This window comes from Perca fluviatilis, chromosome 11 (genome assembly GCF_010015445.1).
Source record: "Perca fluviatilis chromosome 11, GENO_Pfluv_1.0, whole genome shotgun sequence".
NCBI classification, from domain to species: Eukaryota; Metazoa; Chordata; class Actinopteri; order Perciformes; family Percidae; genus Perca; species Perca fluviatilis.
The window spans coordinates 8,379,051-8,398,071 of NC_053122.1; the positions used below are offsets into that span (position 1 = coordinate 8,379,051).

Genomic DNA, 19,021 nt, shown 5'->3' on the forward strand with positions numbered 1-19,021 from the left:
CAGCCAAACATTGTTACATAAGGCTTTCACTAGCCAATACCACTCATCCTCCTCCAAATGCAGCAGCACTGTTTTACAATTGATTTATAATAGAATCTCAATTTATAATTCTGTCCTAATTATATCAAAGTCTGCATTGTGTAAAGTATTATGTGAAAGGAATTAATTATATCAACAAAGCATCCCATCCGCCCTCATTAAAATTGGGTTAAACCAAGTAAAATTCTTCACTCAAAGGATGTTACAAAACGTAACCAACATAAAGCTGTTCTTATGCACTTTGGCATCTTGAAAATACCTTATACTTAATTGAAATACTTAATGTACTCTGGACAACAGGACAGCAGAATGTTAACATTAGCATGCTAACATGCTCACAATGACAATCTTAACATGCTAATGAGTGGCAGATAATGTTTAACGTGTTAGCCATCTTAGTTTTAGCCTCTTAGCTGAGGCTGATGGGAATGTCATCGGTTTGGCACTCCCGAGGTGTCTTTGAGCAAGGCACCGAAGCCTCAACTGTCCATGGGCAGCCTGCTCACTCTGGTATCTCTCCATGTGTGTGGGTCCTGTCTGCAGGTGTGTGTTTTTCTGGCCTTTGTGAATGTAATTTGTATAATAACAGAGTGAATCTTTCTTTTTAGTTTTGCAGGTATTTGGTCATGAACTAAAGTATTGGAAAAAGGTAAAATGTTGACCTGATAATGGTGCTAGATTAAACATCATAGGGACACCAATGGGAACCATTCTTGTACCAAATTACATGACAATCCCTCAAACATATGTTGAGAAAATTCACTCAAAACCACAAATATCAACCTCATGGAGGAGCTACAGGAAAAGCCAGAGGATAACCAAAAGTTGTTAAGATTCATCCTCTGGAAACCATAAATGTCTGTACAAAAATGATGGCAGTCCATTCAATGGTGAGATATTTTAATCTGGACCCAAGGAGTGGACCAATTGACAAGACAGACATTGCTATCCTCAATGCTGCTAACTAACAGTACAATATCTGTGAATAATGAAACTCTTTTGAGTACTCCTGTAATTTGTAGATCAAATGAATGCTAATATGTGATTAGGAGTTGTAGAAAAGAAGGACAACTTGAAGCATCTGCAAGTTACAAGTTTTTATTGATACAATTATTGTCCATTATGACATGATAGATTCACAAAAAAAAAATATTTTCCATCTGTAATATGACAGAAGTTTTAGGAGACACACTTTAAAATGTTACATCTGTTTCACTAAAGCCACACTCTGAAAGTGGTTTATAACATTGAAAGTTACACTGCGCCGGTCTGCCATTGATCTCAGTTTAGTTTGAGTAATGACTACAGACATTTCTGGGAAACTCTAAGTATTTCAAGAAAAACTATATAACCTACGTTGATACTGTAGCTTATGTTAATGTATAGTCATAAATTGATTATTTCAATTCTTTCCAGCTTAGAAGCTCAGTCAGACATGAGTCGTAAAGGCACATTTTAATGCACTGTGGTGATAGGTAGTTCAGTTCAGTAGATTTTGATCAGTTTTTATAAAACATGGAGTGACAATCGTACCGTAGACTGATGAGTTGAGCCATGGCATCAGCAATGCAGATGTGTTAGTGGGGTTCTGGCTGATTTTTGTAACAAAAAAACCCTCCATTGACCCAGAATGGATGGAAGCCCAACACAGACAATAATATTCACATTTTTCTTTTTACATGCATTAGTGTAGACATGGCCTGAGGCTGAACCATCAGCCAATAGGTACGACTGTCTTTCACAACATACTGGAGCATTCCATAGCATTGCCATCACGAGATGATCATACGTCTAAAAATCCTACTTGTATAGAAGTGCCAATGGATGGGTGGTTGCCACAGTGCACAAATATATAGTCACCAATGCGAGACGTTAGGGCCAAACTCAGTATGATCACTTTGTCTCAAACTGACAAAAATAAGGCATCGATAAAAACATAAGCTTTGACAATCTGAGCAGCTGTCTGCAGCACAATATCACAACACAATAAATGAATGGAATGCATAGCAAGAAGCTTCCGTAAGTTAATAAAGGCTTTCATTTTCAAACAAGGCAAAGCATATTACTTATTTTTAAAAAGTACGGAGGAATCATTATTTTTTTTTTATTACTTGTAGTTTTTTGTGCCTTTGCCTTCAATTGTAGAATATAGCACACATCATCCCATTTTTTCACTTCAATGCAACAATGCTAACAAAAAGTATATTACTGTTGATTGAAAATTATACTCTTATAAATAAGAAAATAATTTAGATTATTAGTTATAAAGTGACCAGAGAAAATGGGTTGCATAACATGTTACAAACAAAACAAGATCAGGGGTCAGAATTCCTGTCCCAGTGTTAGTATTTGTGACAATTTCAGTAGATCACTAGTCCCTTGGAACCTGTGTTAGCTGATATAGACTAACATTCTTAGGCTATCATTTTTTGTGCTAAGGCAGTGTCTGACCAAGTGGAAAATGCGTATGTAATATTTCTATGAGTGGCACACAAGTGCCCAATCTATGACCCCATTTACACATAGTCACTAAATGCGTCTTGGTATATCGGATCTTGGTAGTTTGAAGTGCATTATAGCTCCATCTCCAGGACACATACACAATATTTACTACTCCCACAGAGTTACCATGTCAGTGAGAAGTCTGTGAAAATAGCCACTCACTGTCAGATTATTTTAAAATAAATCAATATTCTGTCTCTGTCCTCGTGATACGTTAGTTACACAAAAATGACACAGAAATTAGCCGTGGTTCTCTGTCTCATTCTTAAACTGTAAAACGTGTTTACATGGACGTTGCAACAGTGACGTCACCCATTGGTTTGTAGAGTTTTTTTAAACCGGAAGTGGCCATATTTGGACGAGAGGGTGGAGTGGATTTTATCTGGATATAAAACACTCAAACTGAGAAGTGTAAATGGGGCCAATGTCTTAATAGTGTCAAAGCTTAAAAAAAATGCTCAAAGTTATTTCATTCAAGATACATCCAGGTAGTATATGTCATAAAAAGTGTAAGCAGAGGTTTCTACTTTTCAAGTTAATTTCAATAGGGCTAATACAAGCTAAGTAAAGACTGCATATGGAGAAAAATGGGAGTAAGAAGGTTCAGGAAAGGAGGGAAGGATAAGCCTCAAGGGGGCACGGAAGCTATGAAGATGAAGCAGGGCTTATTTGAAGGAGGCGCGGACCTTACGGTCCTTCAGAGGCTGAGGAGGCCGGTAGTTGTCCTCCATGCAGCATGGAGATTCTCCTTCTCCAGTGAAGAGGAGGCTGCGGAACTTGGCCATCTAATGAGAAAAGGAGACGACGAGAAAGAAAAAAGAGGAAAAGATAATCAAGATTTAAAGTTTAAAACAATGAACCTGTGTCCTGAAATGTGCTTTGACCTCCACTCAGATACAACAATCTGTATACAGCAACCTACATTTTTGTCATTACTGTATTCGGTTGGCCTAATTTTCAATTCAAAGTATCAAACAACAACTTTAGCATTGTTGCATTTAGAGCGTCCAAGATTATTATTATTATTTTTGATTCAAATGTAGCAGATTTGTCAGATAAACATTCATTTTGTGAACCTTATTCCAGCATAGTATAACAGAAAATGGTTTCAAGATTAGTAATGCTGTTTACGCCAATTTCCTACCCTACCTATGTAATGTAACCAGACAATACTTGTCTCTTTTTAGGTGGCAGGAGGGAAAATCCGGAGTGAAGCTCCGCCCCAGTTATACAGGGTTAGCCACCTCACACCCTCCTGCTGTGGTTGTTATCTACAACGTGCACATGATGGTGCAGAACACAGCGCTGCTGACACAAAAACTAGTCCCATATCGCACATATTTGCATTAAGATTTGCAATTTGAAAGGAAATTGTCCAACAATGAAATATTGTTGGTCTATGGTGAGTGTAAAACACCTGTGTGTGTGTGTGTGTGTGTGCGTGCGTGTGCATGTGTGTTTGTGTTTGCATGCAAGCCTCAGTGTGGCATAAACAACAACTCCTCTGGGAGCCATTTAGCCTTTAGCTAGCTGTTAAGCTTGGATTTAATTTCCCGCAGCAGGCTCACTCAGCAATGCTTGCACCTCTTTTAGTGTTGCGCTGTTCTTTAGTGCATCGGTGGCTTAATTTATACATTGCAGAAAGGAAATAGTTTTCTATATAAGCACACCTTATACGTGTACATTGAAATCTTTTATTTAGGGGAGGTAAACTGAGCATTAAACCTAAGCCTTTTTAAAAGTAAAAAGCCTTTTACCAATGTGTGTTTGATGTCACATGAAAGTACAGGGTGGCAGTGTTAATCATGCTAAGAGGTAGATAGCAAACTGGCCACTAGAGATACAGGGAATCAGTTTAATCTGAACACAACAGAAGGCCCTCAATGCTCAGCCCCACCCTGCTCTAAAGCACGATACGGCTTCTGACACTCTTGACAATGACAATGTTTGGACCAACATTCTGGCCCCCTAAACCATGCACAAACACTTAATGAGATGACTACCAAATCAAAGTCTGAAGTGTGTATGAAGTTTATTTGAAAAATACTGTAAGACTACCTAAGACTAATGAGGGAAAAGCCAGCTCTCTTAATTCATCAGCAACTGACTGGCCTTTTTTTCCTTCTCAGACTACCTGAGTCATGACATTAGTCTTATATTTTCTCATTTTAAGATGAACACTTTCAGCTTTAACTTGTTTTCGCCTTTTGTCTGTTGTCAGACTCCGCTACATTCAGGAAGGGGCATTTTTTAAGAGCAAATACTCTTAAAAAAGGGGAGTTCATATATATAATCGTGGAATCGAATCGATTTGAATCGTTGACAGGATAATCGTAATCGAATCGTGAGACCAGTGAAGATTCATACCCCTAATATCCAACCTACATACCAGCAGGTGGGCTGCCAAGAAACGTATCTGTATTTAGGACTGCCAGAATTACACACAGGATATTGTGTGCATGTGCACGCACATTACAAGGAACTTTTTCATAGTTCTAAGAACCGCCCTTTTTATTTTGTCCGCACCACAAAAACTACAAATGATCGTAGATCTTAGAACGCCATTTTAAAATTACCTTTTTTTAGCTCCTACTTCAAAGTCGGTACTCTCCCTGCACGAGAGGAACTTTGTACAATGATTGGTCCGGACGTAAGTGTACGTCGATGATTGATCAATCAATTGAGCCAATGCAGCACCGGCAAATACCATTTTTAACCGCTCACTAACTAGGCAGTCGCTACAAAAGTACAATTTGACAACTTATTACTTCATCCTTCGTAACAACATAGAAAGACCGGAGAGACAGAGGAGCTAGTTAGCTAACTTTAGTCTACCAAAGGCAAGTATATCAATAGTCAAAACACTCATTTTGATTTTGAAGTGAGCAAGTATGTAATGAAAGTTAAGTACTTGTGCAGGGCTGACACTGATTGGCTCCTTGAGGACGATCCAGGTGACACTCTCCAACAGGGGAGGCGTGGTCAGAGAGCCATCATAGGTCCAATAATGCAGAGAACCCGGAAGAAGAGTCTTTGGGTCAAAGTTTGGAAAGGTGGTCTGCTTTCCCTGCAGGTGTCAGGGAAGAAAGGAGGGAAAAGAGGGGGTGAGGAAGGAATTGTTACTCCTTGTTCACCATGAAAATTGAGCTGACAGTTGCCCAAACTTATTAATTGCTGTTCATAGAAGGTATGAGCGCATTTGTCTTCAGAAAATCTGTGTTTTGTGAGTTCTGGGACTGTTTTTTACCTTAGACTTAATTGCATCCAAAGCATCCAGAACTTTCTGAAGCCTGGGGTTGGCAGCACCAATCTGGAGCACAACACAGATACACACACAGTTGAATTAACAATACTCAAATACAGTGTTCATTATTTGGCTTTTCTCTTAAACGTATTTAGTCCCTTGCATAAATCACTGATGACTCACCTTGAGAAAGACCCCGACCACTGCGAGTCCATCAGGCTGGCTGGCTGCCTCGCCAAAGCTAGGGTACTTAGTGTTCCAGTGCACCAGATGAAGCTAACAAGAAAAAGAAGCCAAGTTTGACTTTTAAGGCACTGACTACAGACAGTATCTCATCTTATCCATAACCTATCATGAGCGATAGTGTGTTTTGTTTTCTAATTCAATAGAACGTATTCTCATGATTGGGTTCGCATGATATCGTACAAAAACGGCTTTTTATGATAACGTACGAAAAGTCATGCGCTACAATTCGTATGATATCCAGCGTGACAGTTAAGTTAAGCGATCGTTACAGTTGAGTTTAGCTTAGGAAAGGTAACTGTAAGCTGGGTACAGGGCACCGTGAGGCGAAGTTTAGGCACCGAAATGACTAGCTAAGATTAGAAAAAAGATTGTGGTTTCCGTTAAACACCAGCCCCCTCATAGCCTAGAAATCTAGACGCACCCTAGCGGCAGCAAATGTAATTTGTAGCCAGTGTCAGCCTAGCCACTCTCCGTTGGCTTGCAAGTTGGAAAAAACCAATTCTGGTCAGGCCAATCACATTGTGTATAGAGTCGGTGGGCGGGCTTAACATAAGGATGGCAGAGTTGCGACGTTTCTGCATGAATTCCCTGCTACTTAAAAACAAAGAATGGCTGCTGCTGCTGGAGAACAGAGGTCTTTCGAATTGGCTTTGGCCATGACTCTGGAAGACTTGGAGTTGAGCACTGAAGTCACTCTTAAAAAAGTAGTTTTGTCGACCAGATATGGCAAAAATGTTATCTATCAACTAACGTTGCTCTGGTTGGTTGTAGCGCTATCCTACTGCGTGCAAAGGGAATTTGAAAGACAACCGTTTATCCCGCCCCTCGGATTGAGCCCTGCCAATGGCGAGTTCCCAGACCCAACATCTTGATGTGGGTCTGGCTTGTCAGGCTAGCCCCGTTAAGTAGTACTTCCAGGACACAAACACCCGTTTACTGGGTGAAAGTCTTGTGTTTTCCCCTTAAATTCTTCAGGGACACAAACTCCGCTCCCCTTCTTGACAGCCCTGTGTTATATAAACCATTTACCCTGACCTCATCCCTACGCAATCTTCACAGCCATATACATCAGCAGTCAATGTGGGGCTTACAGTAATAAATATGTGGTATACATACAAATTACAGCTAATTGCCTTTTCTAGCTATCTGTATGAATGATTTAGCCTGTAAAATGAGACAGTGATCTGAAGAGACAGCCAATTGCAATTATTTTCAAGCCTGTATTATTTTCAGCTAGGTCCAAAAATGTCGGAGAGAACAGAGTGGGAGGCCCATCTGTGATCATTTAAGACTTTATCAGATTAATTTGCTATAGTCTCCTCGTGGCAGTGCCACAGTCAGGATTATGGAAATACAGTACCGAGGTCATGGGTCCAAGTTTTTATGTGTTTATCTGTACATTCTTTGTCACTACATGGAAATCTAAATGGTGTTAAAAGCCTTTTCACACTAGAATACAGAATCATTTATTCATGTCTTTGTTTATTGGCCTAAAAATGGTTAGTAATAGTAATCTGATATATTGGGACGAAAGATTTGGGAATTAATCTATTAATTACCCACAGTCATTTTTAAGTGTAGAATGTAAACCCTAAAAATACAGAATAAAGTCATACATTCTGTATTTTTGCAGTGTCCTATGAAAAATAGAAAGAACCAATATAAAGATTTCTGCAAGAGAGGGTGTGTCTTGCTGCAGAAACGGCACCCCCTCCTTATCTCTGCTTCTCTTCATAGCTGTTGGATTCATCTACCAACCCTTTGTAGGCTGGCTCAGGTTTGCGTGCTTTAGTTTTAGACTGCTGGGGGACTTCTTTTGACAAACTGAGCTCCTCTCTCTCTCTCCATCTGTGTGCATTCATGTCCCAGTAATGCTTGTTACTAACTTGGCTCCAGGGAGCTTGTTACCACGAGTCCTTACGTTTTCTGGTCTTGCAAATTTCCTTGGATTGGATTGGCACCTAAGTCGTGGTTGCAGCTGCAGCCGTCGTCCTCCTCGATGCCCTGCTACGGCCTGCACTGCTACAACTATTATTTCTAGTCATAGTTCTATTACCTTTATTGTTACTTACTATAAGTGCCACTGTTCATCATACCAACTGCTATAATTATTATTAATCATATTTCTCTATATCTGTATCTCTGTCTCCGTGTCCCAACCGGCAGCGGCAGATGGCCGCCCAGCAATAGTCAGGGTCTGTCTGAGGTTTCTGCCTGTTTAAAGGAAGTTTTTCCTCGCCACTGTCGGTCTTTGTTAATTATAGAGTGTGGTCTAGACTACTCTATCTGTAAAGTGTCCTGAGATAACTCCTGTTGTGATTTAACACTATAAATAAAATGGAATTGAAATTTAATTGAAAAGATTTGTTACTTTCACATTGTTTACCTAATAGTGCATTCCATTTGTACTCGGAACTCAGATTTTCCGAGGTCAAAGTCGGAAACATGCCCCCCTGACCTCGGATTTCCGAGCTCCGAACTTGGGCAACATATGTCAATGGCAACCACCGAGTACCCCGAGCTAAAAATCCAACATGGCTGCATCAGTTGTGAAAGCTCTAGTAACATACAGTTATAAGCACTTCTTTGTTATTTGCGTCTCACTAAATAATTCCTACACGCAGGGCTGTCCATATTCTATCCGTGGACAATGTTGTCAGTCTGTTTGTATGCACAAAAACAGCGTAATGCGTTGTTATAAACTGGCATTGCTAACAATGGCTAACCTGGCTAGAGCAAATGAAAACAATGTAAATCCGACTTGTAAATGGAACGCATTCAACTCGGGTGGGACGTCATTTCCAGCTTCGGCTTCCAAGTTCCGAGGTAAATGGAAAGCACTGTAAGCCTCTCGACAAAGACGGATAGTCCCAACATTAACACCACGCATGCTAGTCGTGTATCAAATAACACGAATTGAGGAGCTGTTACTGTATGCGGTGGATGTAAGCAGAAGCTCCAGTAGCTTCAGTACCTCACAGGGAAAGTTGATGCCGTTGACAGTGTGCTCTGAGCCTCTGTCGTCACTGGCTCCCCAGTGGAAATGAAACTGCTTCAAACGATAAGTTCCAGAAATAGGACCTCCAGTCAGGGCTGGTTAGAACAAAACAAACAAATCATTAGAGATGCACCCAGGAAAATATTTAACACCAACATTGAAGTATATCCGTGCTTGTCAGTATCATACAGTCGGTAATGACGTGTTCTTCTCCTTGTTTATAATCCATTTTTAATGCTTTTATTGTTTCTATTTAATGTCAAATGTACATTCTCCTTTTAACGTTTGTTTCTGTGGTCCTGTTTATCAAAGGAATCAGCATGGTGTCATTAGTTCTCTGAGTCAAAGGTGAAAATTCAAATGGTATATATATTTCGTTTGTTTTAACCATGTAACACAGAACCATGTTCTGTGAAATTTCACTTGCTAGACATCCTCCATCACTTTTTAAAGGTGCACTCCACTGAATCTTTCACATAAGTAAAGGTCATGGTAAGTACTACTCTACCTAGCCTGAGGAAATTACACTGATGATGTCATATTGATGTCATCGGCACGGAGAATACACATTTATAACAGAAAAGCCTGTTTCAAACTGGAGGTGTGGAATTTGATAGGTGTGGGTGTTTACTATGTCAGGGAAGTTCCAATAAAAGACATGGTTGAGGTGCATCATGGGAAATCTGGGTTTTTGGAGATTGACTCATAATCTCTGCCTGTTTTGACCATTCTTTTATAAATTTGTCTCAATATTAAATATCAGTCAGTCTCTGTTGCACCCTTCTGGTAGTTCATGACTAGTGATTTTCATGTTAACTTCTGTTTTACCACTGTTTCTGCTGCAATATTGGGCAATATTTGGTGCCATAATAAACTCAGAGTCTAAATTATATATTGTTTATTTATGTTTTATATGCATTGAATTTAGTTTATACATATGTATTACATATATTGATATGCTTTTCATGAGTTGCACTGTTGGATGAATGTTGAATAACCAGTGTCAGCGCAGCAGGGTGAGGCGGGGCGCATATGTCCTGTTGACCTCCTGATACTTAAACAGTGCTGACATCATCCGACGCCCTTATCTGCTACAGTACATGCAGGGGTGGAGGCATTAACAAGACAGACAGATAAAGTTAACCGGTACTAATACTGTTGTAGAAAATTATATTTGCTGCAACAGCTGTGCAAAGCAACTACATGTATTCAAGGACGACTAAGATTCCAAAATGTGCCTGCCTGTCCTCACCCAGAAAACAACCTTATAGGTCGATTTGAAAGCAGATCATAATGACCCAAAATGACGTGTCTTGTTAGGCGGCGACCTCTCATGGCTGTAATTATTATCGCAAAACACTTTTCCCAGGAGATCATGGTCCGTGTGCCGTGTGAAACCAAAACTGTTATTTTGAAATTAATCAAGTTTTAAGTTTTATGGACCTTAGTCTCTGATGTAGTGACGTCATGACATCACGCTACAAACTAATTTTAGTAGTTTTACGTGACTCATTTTAAGCCAATCCCTGATGTTTCACTCACCCTATGTATTTCTATTGCCTAAACGTAACTAGTTTGGTTTCAAAACGTTTACTACATGCTTAAACTGAGCCAGTTACATTAAATAGAACGGTCACATTATTAACCCGCCAATTTTGGGAGGTTTTGGAAATCAACCTATGATGTTTAGGTATGACGATGTGTTAGATGTGCATGGGTAAATGGCTATATGTCTTCTTTTGTGTCCCAACACTAGGAGCTGAGCGGCACTTACTGGAACTGTCTGTGTCGTCCAAAAAGTCCACCTGGAAGGAGTGTCCGTTGTTGAGAATGCCGTTGGAGTTGGAGGGGTCATACTTGAGTTTTAGAGCCTTCAGAGTGTGGTCATATTGGGCCTCCCTCGGGACAATGTTGATGGGAGACTGTCTGGGCCCATTAGCTACAGGAAAATCTTCTCCCCATTTGTCAGGTCCTACAAATACAATTTCAAATATTTAAAAAAGTACATGTTAATAGCACACTGTTTTGTCCAATTCTATTATTTTCTGTGTGTGGAGTATTTCCACACCAACCTCTTCAATAGTTAAAGAAAATAATAATTATCATTTCTTTGCCATTTTTTTCCTTGCTCTATCAGGCAGTAGTGCCGCAAAGTATTCAAATCCTTCACATGATACCACAGTTGAAAGTTTTAAGGTTCCACGTAGCAAAACCGCGGTGCAAAAATACTCACTAGGAGTATGTAAAAATAAAGTATTATCAGAAAAATGTACTCAAAGTCAAAGGAGAGGTACAATTATTCAATATGCAATGGCCTCTGTCGGCATGATATTACTAGTGTACTAGTGATTTTCATGTTAACTTCTGTTTTTCATGTTAAGTACTGCATTACAGTTTAAGCAGCATTAAAAAAAAATAGAAAGTAAAATGGAAGTTAAAATAGGCTATACCTTGCAACTGAGTAAAGTAAATGTACCTTAAATAAAACCACTGATAGCAAATTGTAATCTCTATCCTTACTTCTGTTGCTTTATAAGAGGCTATTTTAGATCCTTCACACACACATCCTTCTCATACCTCAATAAAATCATTATAATCCATTAACAATAAAGGTTCCAATTTAAGTCAATTTATAGATGAATATAAATAGGGGTAGTTCAAACTCTAGCAATAGTTTTTATTTTATTTTTTAAGTTTTTCATATGTTTTGCACAACCTACAGAGTAGCCACTAACTGTCCTACATAATAGCTGAATTAAAAAGAACAAATGTTTCCCTGTTTAACCAGTTGAGTAGTAGTAGTTCAATGAACTATATCAACTGTAAATTGAAGTTATGCTACTGTGATAATGTAAATATTTAAGTAATGAAATTGTTACTGAGAAATGGCAAATTATTGTCTGCACGGATGCATAATTGATGTCAGAGTGGGGCAGCAACTTGTTACATATAGAAAACCTGAACATCCATGATGAGAGGTCCTCACCGTTAGTTGGTCCGTATCCCCATCCGTGAGACATGGTTGCTCCTACTGTGTGCTATCCTGATAACACAAAAACAATGATTAATCCAAGTCAGGTTGCAGGTCGAAAAGATACAGAAGAGGAGGGTGATGATGATCTGGTGGCAGATGCCCGCTGAAAGGCTGCTGCTGGGCTTTATATATAGCCTGTCTCCTCTCAGTCCTCACAGCGGAGGGGGGGTGGGGTTGGTTTATCGGCCCTTCAGCGGGCCGGTTAATCAGGAGAACAGGGCAGCCTCCTGGAGCTCTCCACCTCCTCGCCTCTCCTCTGCGTCCCTGCCGTCGCTCATTCGGAATATCCAGAGAGGCAGATTGTTGAAGAAATGCTATTTGGATTTATTTATTTATTTGATCCCTGATCTCTCTCCGCTCCCGGCAGAGATGGATTAGTCCCTGATGCGCGCACATCATCCACACACATTTATTCTATCCACCTTACCGCCGCGCGCTGCTCTGCAGCTGTTAAAGGATCAGCGTTTGGAGCAGCGCTGTGAGGATCGTAGGTCTAGAGGATTTTATCGCAATATCCTGAAGTCGACATTTTTCTTTTCACCTCTTGCCAGGCCTTCTTTGATCTCGGTTATCCAGATCCCGGTGTATAAGCCTATAGGCTTCTGCTTAATGAAGGCTACCTGGGATGTGCATGCCTGTGACTCTCTGCAGGGCCGGACAGAGACATATTGGGGCATATAACCCTGCAACCCACCCTCAGACCTCCACTCTCAGTCCAAATTGGATCTCTGATTATTATTCATGTTTGTCCTGTAAAATAATTATATAAAATGAATTGTTACAAGCACACACACAGACACACACACACACACACACACACACACACACACACACACACACACACACACACACACACACACACACACACACACACACACACACACACACACACACAGTGCGTTTCACTATCTTTGTGGGGACCCATCATTGACATAATGCATTCCCTAGCCCCTTACCCTTAACCTTAACTCTAACTCTAACCCTAACCACACACACACACACACACACACAAACACACACACACGCACGCGCGCGCGCGCGCGCACACACACACACACATAGTGCGTTTCACTATCTTTGTGGGGACCCATCATTGACATAATGCATTCCCTAGCCCCTTACCCTTAACCTTAACCCTAACCCTAACCTACACACACACACACACACACACACACACACACACACACACACACACACTAGCCCTAATTAACACTTAAGTATAACAAATGACATCCCTTCTTTCGAGTAACTCGAACTGACGCAGATTATACACATAGGTAGGCAACTTACTTTTTCCAGAGATATGTTTCTTTTGGTGTCTGTTGTGGATAAACAAACATACATAGATGTATCATATAAAAGTTTTTTTTTAACAATTGCTTACATACTAAAATTAAAACTTTCCCACAGTTAGCAAAACCTTACACTCAAGGAGCAAAACACTGGCCTAGATCTGCACAACTGTAAGCACAATGTCAGCTTCACACTTTTTGCAAAACATTACACACAGTGATTGCAAAACACTAAACACACTTGTATGCATTTGACACAGACATTTATCATGATGTCATTGATCATTGATCAATTTATCAAATGAAAGTTGCACAACACTAGTGGACCATGTTGTGAACCACGGACTGACGCTGAGGGAGGCTGGACTAAGAGTCAGCCAAATCTTACAGTTTTTTCCAGTTGCTAACACACTAAAATGCCATGCATAGCACAATTATTTAAACTGACACACAGAGAGCAAAACCTCTTCTCAAGTCTCCAAAAGTCTAAACACATTTTCTGCTTTACGCACATTTTGCAATTCGAAATGGCACTTTTTAAATGCACTGAACACGGTTCTCTGCATAAGACACAACAATCTGACATAAAGTCACATGTTTGCCATTTCTAAACACTGCCATTCAAAATGACACTACATGAGCTTATTGGCCAACATATGCGCCACCAGGCCAAACACCTCAATGCTTTATTGTTACCACTTCAATCAGGAAGTAAGCACTATAAAAAGACCACATGTGAGCACCTCTTTTTTTTCTATATATTTTGTCTGCAATTTTCTTTTTCAGTTTACTGTTTGTTGTGAGCATATTTCTGCTCAGTCCCATGTAAATATATCTGCTGTGCATATCTTGCACTGAATTGTTTGGTGAAAAATAAAAACATAAATGGTTCAACAGCATGTGTGTATATCTGCAAATATTTAGAAAGATAGATAGATAGATAGATAGATAGATAGATAGATAGATAGATAGATAGATAGATAGATAGATAGATAGATAGATACTTTATTCATCCCGAAGGAAATTTTAGGATCCAGTAGCTTACACAACCTTACACACTGAAAAAAATGATTTTGTGGTGTAGTAATATTTATTAGGTTAACTGTCACAATTTTTATTTTCTAATTGTAAGTATCAGTGAGAACTGGAATTATTCAAGTAAAACTATATATGTCATTCATGTAATAAATAAACTGTGTGGGAAGAGTAAGTTTTATTATGTATTTTCACATAATATTCAAAGGTTTCATAGTCATTGCACATGAACTTACAAATACCAAGTAAGTTTAAATACTGTTGGCGTTTTTCGAATGCGCGCATGCGCCATGTGACGCGCAAACAGGACGCATGCGCTTCGTTGTCCGCCAAAACACAAGAAGACGACGATGGAGTTCAGGTTAAATGGAGACAGGAGCAGCTAAATCATCTTAAAGGTAAGTCATTCAGGGTTTTTTTCCTGCATATGTAACGGAGTTAAAATATAATATGATCCCACTTGCCATTATCACCTATCACGTATCACTGTAGCTTAATTTTACTATGGTCACTAAACACAACGTACCTGTGGACTTGGGTCGTGCACCCTGGGGGTAGCCTACAGCAGTCGGACCTTGCTGTCCCCTTGGTAAGGGCACAAGTTAGTGGTTTATTTTGTTTATGAAACGTATAGCTCCCGAACGGTCGAGCACATTCTTTTAATGTAGCTAAAGTTGACGGTGGTTTTCTTTATTTATATAATGTGGCCAGTGCGACACGTGTTGCTAGCTAGCTAACCAGCTAACCTCTTTTATTTTGCACTTGCAGTAAGACCTGTGTGTGTGTGCCTTTGCTAGATACTGTGGATAAATGGCGGGTTTGCCAAAATGATGAGTTCCCTTCGCATAATTAACACAAGGCAACGACAGAGTACACACCCGCTAAACATAGGAGCAGAAAAAGGAGGAGGAAAAAACGTTTAAGCTCTCTAGGTCTGCTTGGAGAGGCCACGAGCTACACAGCAGCCTCTGCCAGACCTCACCCAAACCCTGATGCTAATTATTATAAATAAGCTAAAGAGGAAGCTATCGTTTTTGTTATTTTGCAGTGTACTCTTAGTTTGCCACAAATCTAAAATCTTACTGAGACAGACAGTCTATGCATCTGCAGAGCAAACAGAGGACAGGAGAGATGTTCATTCCCACAAAATGTCACTGTTTTATCATGTTAAGTATAATTTTATTTACTGGAATTTCAGATTTGCTTCTTACTGTGGCAGTATATTTATATTCCATATATGAAATACTTTGTGTCATATTTCAATTAAAAGAACTAATTCTAATTCCCTCGTCTATATTTTGCTTATAATTTAATATGAAGCCTCAATGTTTTCTATTCTGATTCTGTTTATACTGTTTAAATTTTGATTTGCATTATTCTTGATACATATGACACAGCTCTCAACAACGTGAATCTAGACCGGCAATGCTCTACTGCTTTTTTTGAGGAGAGGAACCAAATCACAGCGGCAAAAATGCAGGATTTTCTTAATTTAAGATTTATTTATTTTTTTTAGATCAGATCAGAGCGATATTGTTATTTGACAGAATATTCATTCATTAAAAATGTCATTGGTTTGATAGTGGTGCAGTTCATTTTGGTTACATGAGTCTGTGGTTTTAATGTAGTATTTCTTGTAGTATTCTGTATTTTTAATGTATTATTTTGTGTGTTTTTGTCCTTAAGCCCCAATGCAACAACTTTAAATTTGACAGAGTGCCCTCTCAAGCAGCCACAACAGCAAGCTGTGTCACAAGCAAAGCTGGCAATTCAGGTAAAAAAATAAATAATTGTGTAGTGCTTTGCACTTCATACGTTGTAACAGATTATAAATACTATTCCAAATTAAAATGAAGCAGAATATATTTTGAATTGTGAAGTTATAAAATGTAATTTATACAAAAGTTAAAAGGAAATTGGTTATATCTATAGTGATATGAATATAGCCTAAGAAATGCTGCTTCTCCATTATCCCTGGCATTAAAGTAACTTTGAGTATGACGCATTAATAGATTTCTTTGTATTTTACAGCCTCCACCGGAAAAGTTCTCCTGCTACAGCATTTGATTTGAATGGCTAATGTAAGGTAAATCTAAAACCCTAGGTACCTCTCATTCTTAGTTTTAAGTTGACTTTTATACTGATATGAAAATCTAGTTCAGATGAGGTTTGATTTATTTGTCTATATTTTCCCGATTTAAAAAAAAAGATGAAATGGCCTTTTGACCTTTTCCTGTTCTTTTCTCTCTCCTCTTCTCTCTTCTCCCCTCCTCTTTCTTCCACTCTCCTCTCCTTGTTTCTCTCTTCTCCTTTGCTTTCCTCATTCTTCCACTCTCCTCTCCTTGTTTCTCTCTTCTCCTTTGCTTTCCTCATTCTTCCACTCTCCTCTCCTTGTTTTTCTTTTCCTCTGTCCTCTTTCCTCCCTCCTTCTCTCTTCCCCTCTCCTTTGTCCTCTCCTCTCTGCATGCTACACGCACATCTGTATTATTCAGTGTTTCCAATAATGAGAGATAGGAAATAAAGTTCAGGAATCACTAGAGTTGTGCATAAGGTCCAAAAGGCCTGATTTACTACAGGTTGTTTGTGCATGTAAAAGAGTGCACACTTCAGCTGTTATCGGTACTGTGGAACAAGAATATTTTCAGAATCAGAAAAATTTATTTCAAACTGAATATTCACAAGACTCCAAATTCCGCAGCAGACAGTACTTACAAGAGTTTGAAAAGGGGTTGGACTAAGTAAAGCCTATATGTTTCCAGACCCTAACAACACAAAGGCATATACAAAAGAGACAAATAACAACACCATCATCATATAGAATGCACTCTCTAGTTCCCTGCTACCCCTTTCCTCCTCAGTTGGCAGTCTCCTTTTTGTATGTTTCAAAGTCTACATTTCTAAACTTAGTGAAATTATTTCAAATGTTTAAGATCGATAGGTATTGAAATATTGATATTTTTGACACTAGTCTATAACTTGAATAAAACAAGTAAGCTTTACTATGCACCTGAACATGGATTTGCATATGTTTTACAGAATATCAGCAGAGAGGAAGCTCAAAAGGACCAGGCTGAGCAAGTCCTAAGGATCTGTGTCTTCCACACAAGTGAAGAAGATGAAGTTGCATCCGAAACTGATGTCGATTGTTATTGAAGGGCATGAGGTACTTGACAACTGTGGAAGTGTTGCAAAAGACTGTCTCCTGCTCGTAGGCATCATTTATGCCATGAACTTGAAAAACGAAGTACACTTTTGAAAATTTTAAAAGCTAAACAAAACTTATAACTTGAATGCACATGTTTGACCCATGAGTTGTCATTTCAAAGAGGGCGCTAAAAGAAAAATATGGCACAGTTGTTTATGTGGCTATTTGTCTATTTTCTTATTTTTCTCTCGTTTTAATGATGTAGTTTTTATTTTAACTTGTTGCACTGTATTAAACATGTGGCCATGTAGAGTGGCTAAGTTGTGGGGACAAAAGAAAAGAAGTTAGATCAGCATTTTCAAGTCAAACCAGAGGTTCTCAACTGGTGGGTCGTGGGGCCATTTTCAATGGGTCACAGATGTGAGGTGGGCATGTAAAGTGCAAGGGGCAAAATATCCCACTTTTTATTGTTAAGATGCTCTGCTTTTTGTAGGATATTACTCATGATACATGTTTAGAACCTCAGGGCAAAACACTGTTCTTTAAGATGCAATGTTTAAAGATGAAACCAATAATAAGCATGTCTTTTAAGATGCACTGAAGGTTCCTGAAGCATGTCAATATTTTTTTTAGAGAGTTTAAGGTTAAAAAGCCTATCCAAAAGATAGGTTACCGTACGTACTGTACGGTACGTACTGTTGGGCATCGAGAACCGATTCCTAATCGGAATCGTTTCAAAAATTACGATTCCATCAGAATCGTTTCTTTATTGGAATCGTTTGGAGGATTTGGTTTCAAATCTGATCATAGGTTCCAAATTTAATATGCGCAAGTTTTGGTTTCCGTAGCAGCCAGGCGCTTGTTGTGTTGCAGCCGTGCAGCACAGTAAGCGGAGCTCTAGTGTGGCTTTATTTTGCGTTGTAAAACTGCAACCCACCTATGAATCAAAATAAAACTTTCCTCTTATTTGTGAAATAAGCATCTAACCCGTTTCAACTCCACCACTCAAAGAATCTGAATCGAGAATCGATAAGAACCGGAATCGAAAGGAAGAATCGGAATTGGAATCAGAATCGTTAAAATCCAAACGATGCCCATCCCTAATGCCAACAGTTCCTGAACTTTTCCTTGTGCCTTTAACAAGCTACCTCAAACCTATTTTAGCCACACTAAGATGAAATTTCTGTCATCTACTCACCCTGATGCCAATAGGACTGAATTTTGGTCAACATTCATGCTCTTCTCTCATGTTTGTTTCTCACAAAACTGCAGTGAACATCAACTTGTCTTCAAACATCCAAAAAATGTCATGAATCAAAAACATGTCTTCATACTGCTCATCTGAAGTAACCCAAGTGTCCTGCATCTTACACATTCCTAGATGTTTACAAAAAAAACCATAACAAAATTGTGTTTTGGCTGCGTTTGCTATGCTTTGCTTCCTCTGTGGTGCTAGGTGAACACGGACGGGCTGGCTGGAAGTTAA

General features: G+C 39.2%; 1 protein-coding gene and 1 long non-coding RNA gene across 3 annotated transcripts; one reads left to right on the forward strand and one right to left on the reverse strand.

Moving 5' to 3' along the window:
- Positions 1-1,121: 1,121 nt before the first annotated feature.
- Positions 1,122-12,273, reverse strand: LOC120568405 (carbonic anhydrase-like). Its single transcript, XM_039815918.1, has 7 exons — positions 12,016-12,273; positions 10,804-11,001; positions 9,006-9,124; positions 5,969-6,061; positions 5,789-5,851; positions 5,453-5,608; positions 1,122-3,326 (listed from the first exon to the last, which is right to left on the reverse strand). The coding sequence occupies exons 1-7, from the start codon at positions 12,047-12,049 to the stop codon at positions 3,207-3,209; spliced, it is 783 nt and encodes a 260-aa protein (XP_039671852.1). The 5' UTR covers positions 12,050-12,273; the 3' UTR covers positions 1,122-3,206.
- A 2,187-nt stretch (positions 12,274-14,460) lies between these two features.
- On the forward strand, positions 14,461-17,954 carry LOC120568255. Of its 2 annotated transcripts, none has more exons than XR_005640692.1 (4): positions 14,461-14,788; positions 16,077-16,164; positions 16,422-16,476; positions 17,427-17,954. It is a non-coding gene; the product is annotated as an uncharacterized LOC120568255 (long non-coding RNA). The 2 variants fall into 2 exon arrangements; XR_005640693.1 differs by lacking the exon at positions 14,461-14,788 and adding an exon at positions 14,796-14,979.
- Positions 17,955-19,021: the final 1,067 nt, after the last annotated feature.

What these genes read in the sequence shown, in the direction of transcription:
- LOC120568405 (XM_039815918.1), bottom strand. Translation starts at nt 12,049, where the DNA reads ATGTCTCACGGATGGGGATACGGACCAACTAACG. An exon ending in GGGATACGGACCAACTAACG is followed by an intron (nt 11,002 to 12,015) that starts GTGAGGACCTCT and finishes TTGTATTTGTAG; the next exon opens with GACCTGACAAATGGGGAGAA. An exon ending in GCATCAACTTTCCCTGTGAG is followed by an intron (nt 6,062 to 9,005) that starts GTACTGAAGCTA and finishes TTTTCTTGTTAG; the next exon opens with CTTCATCTGGTGCACTGGAA.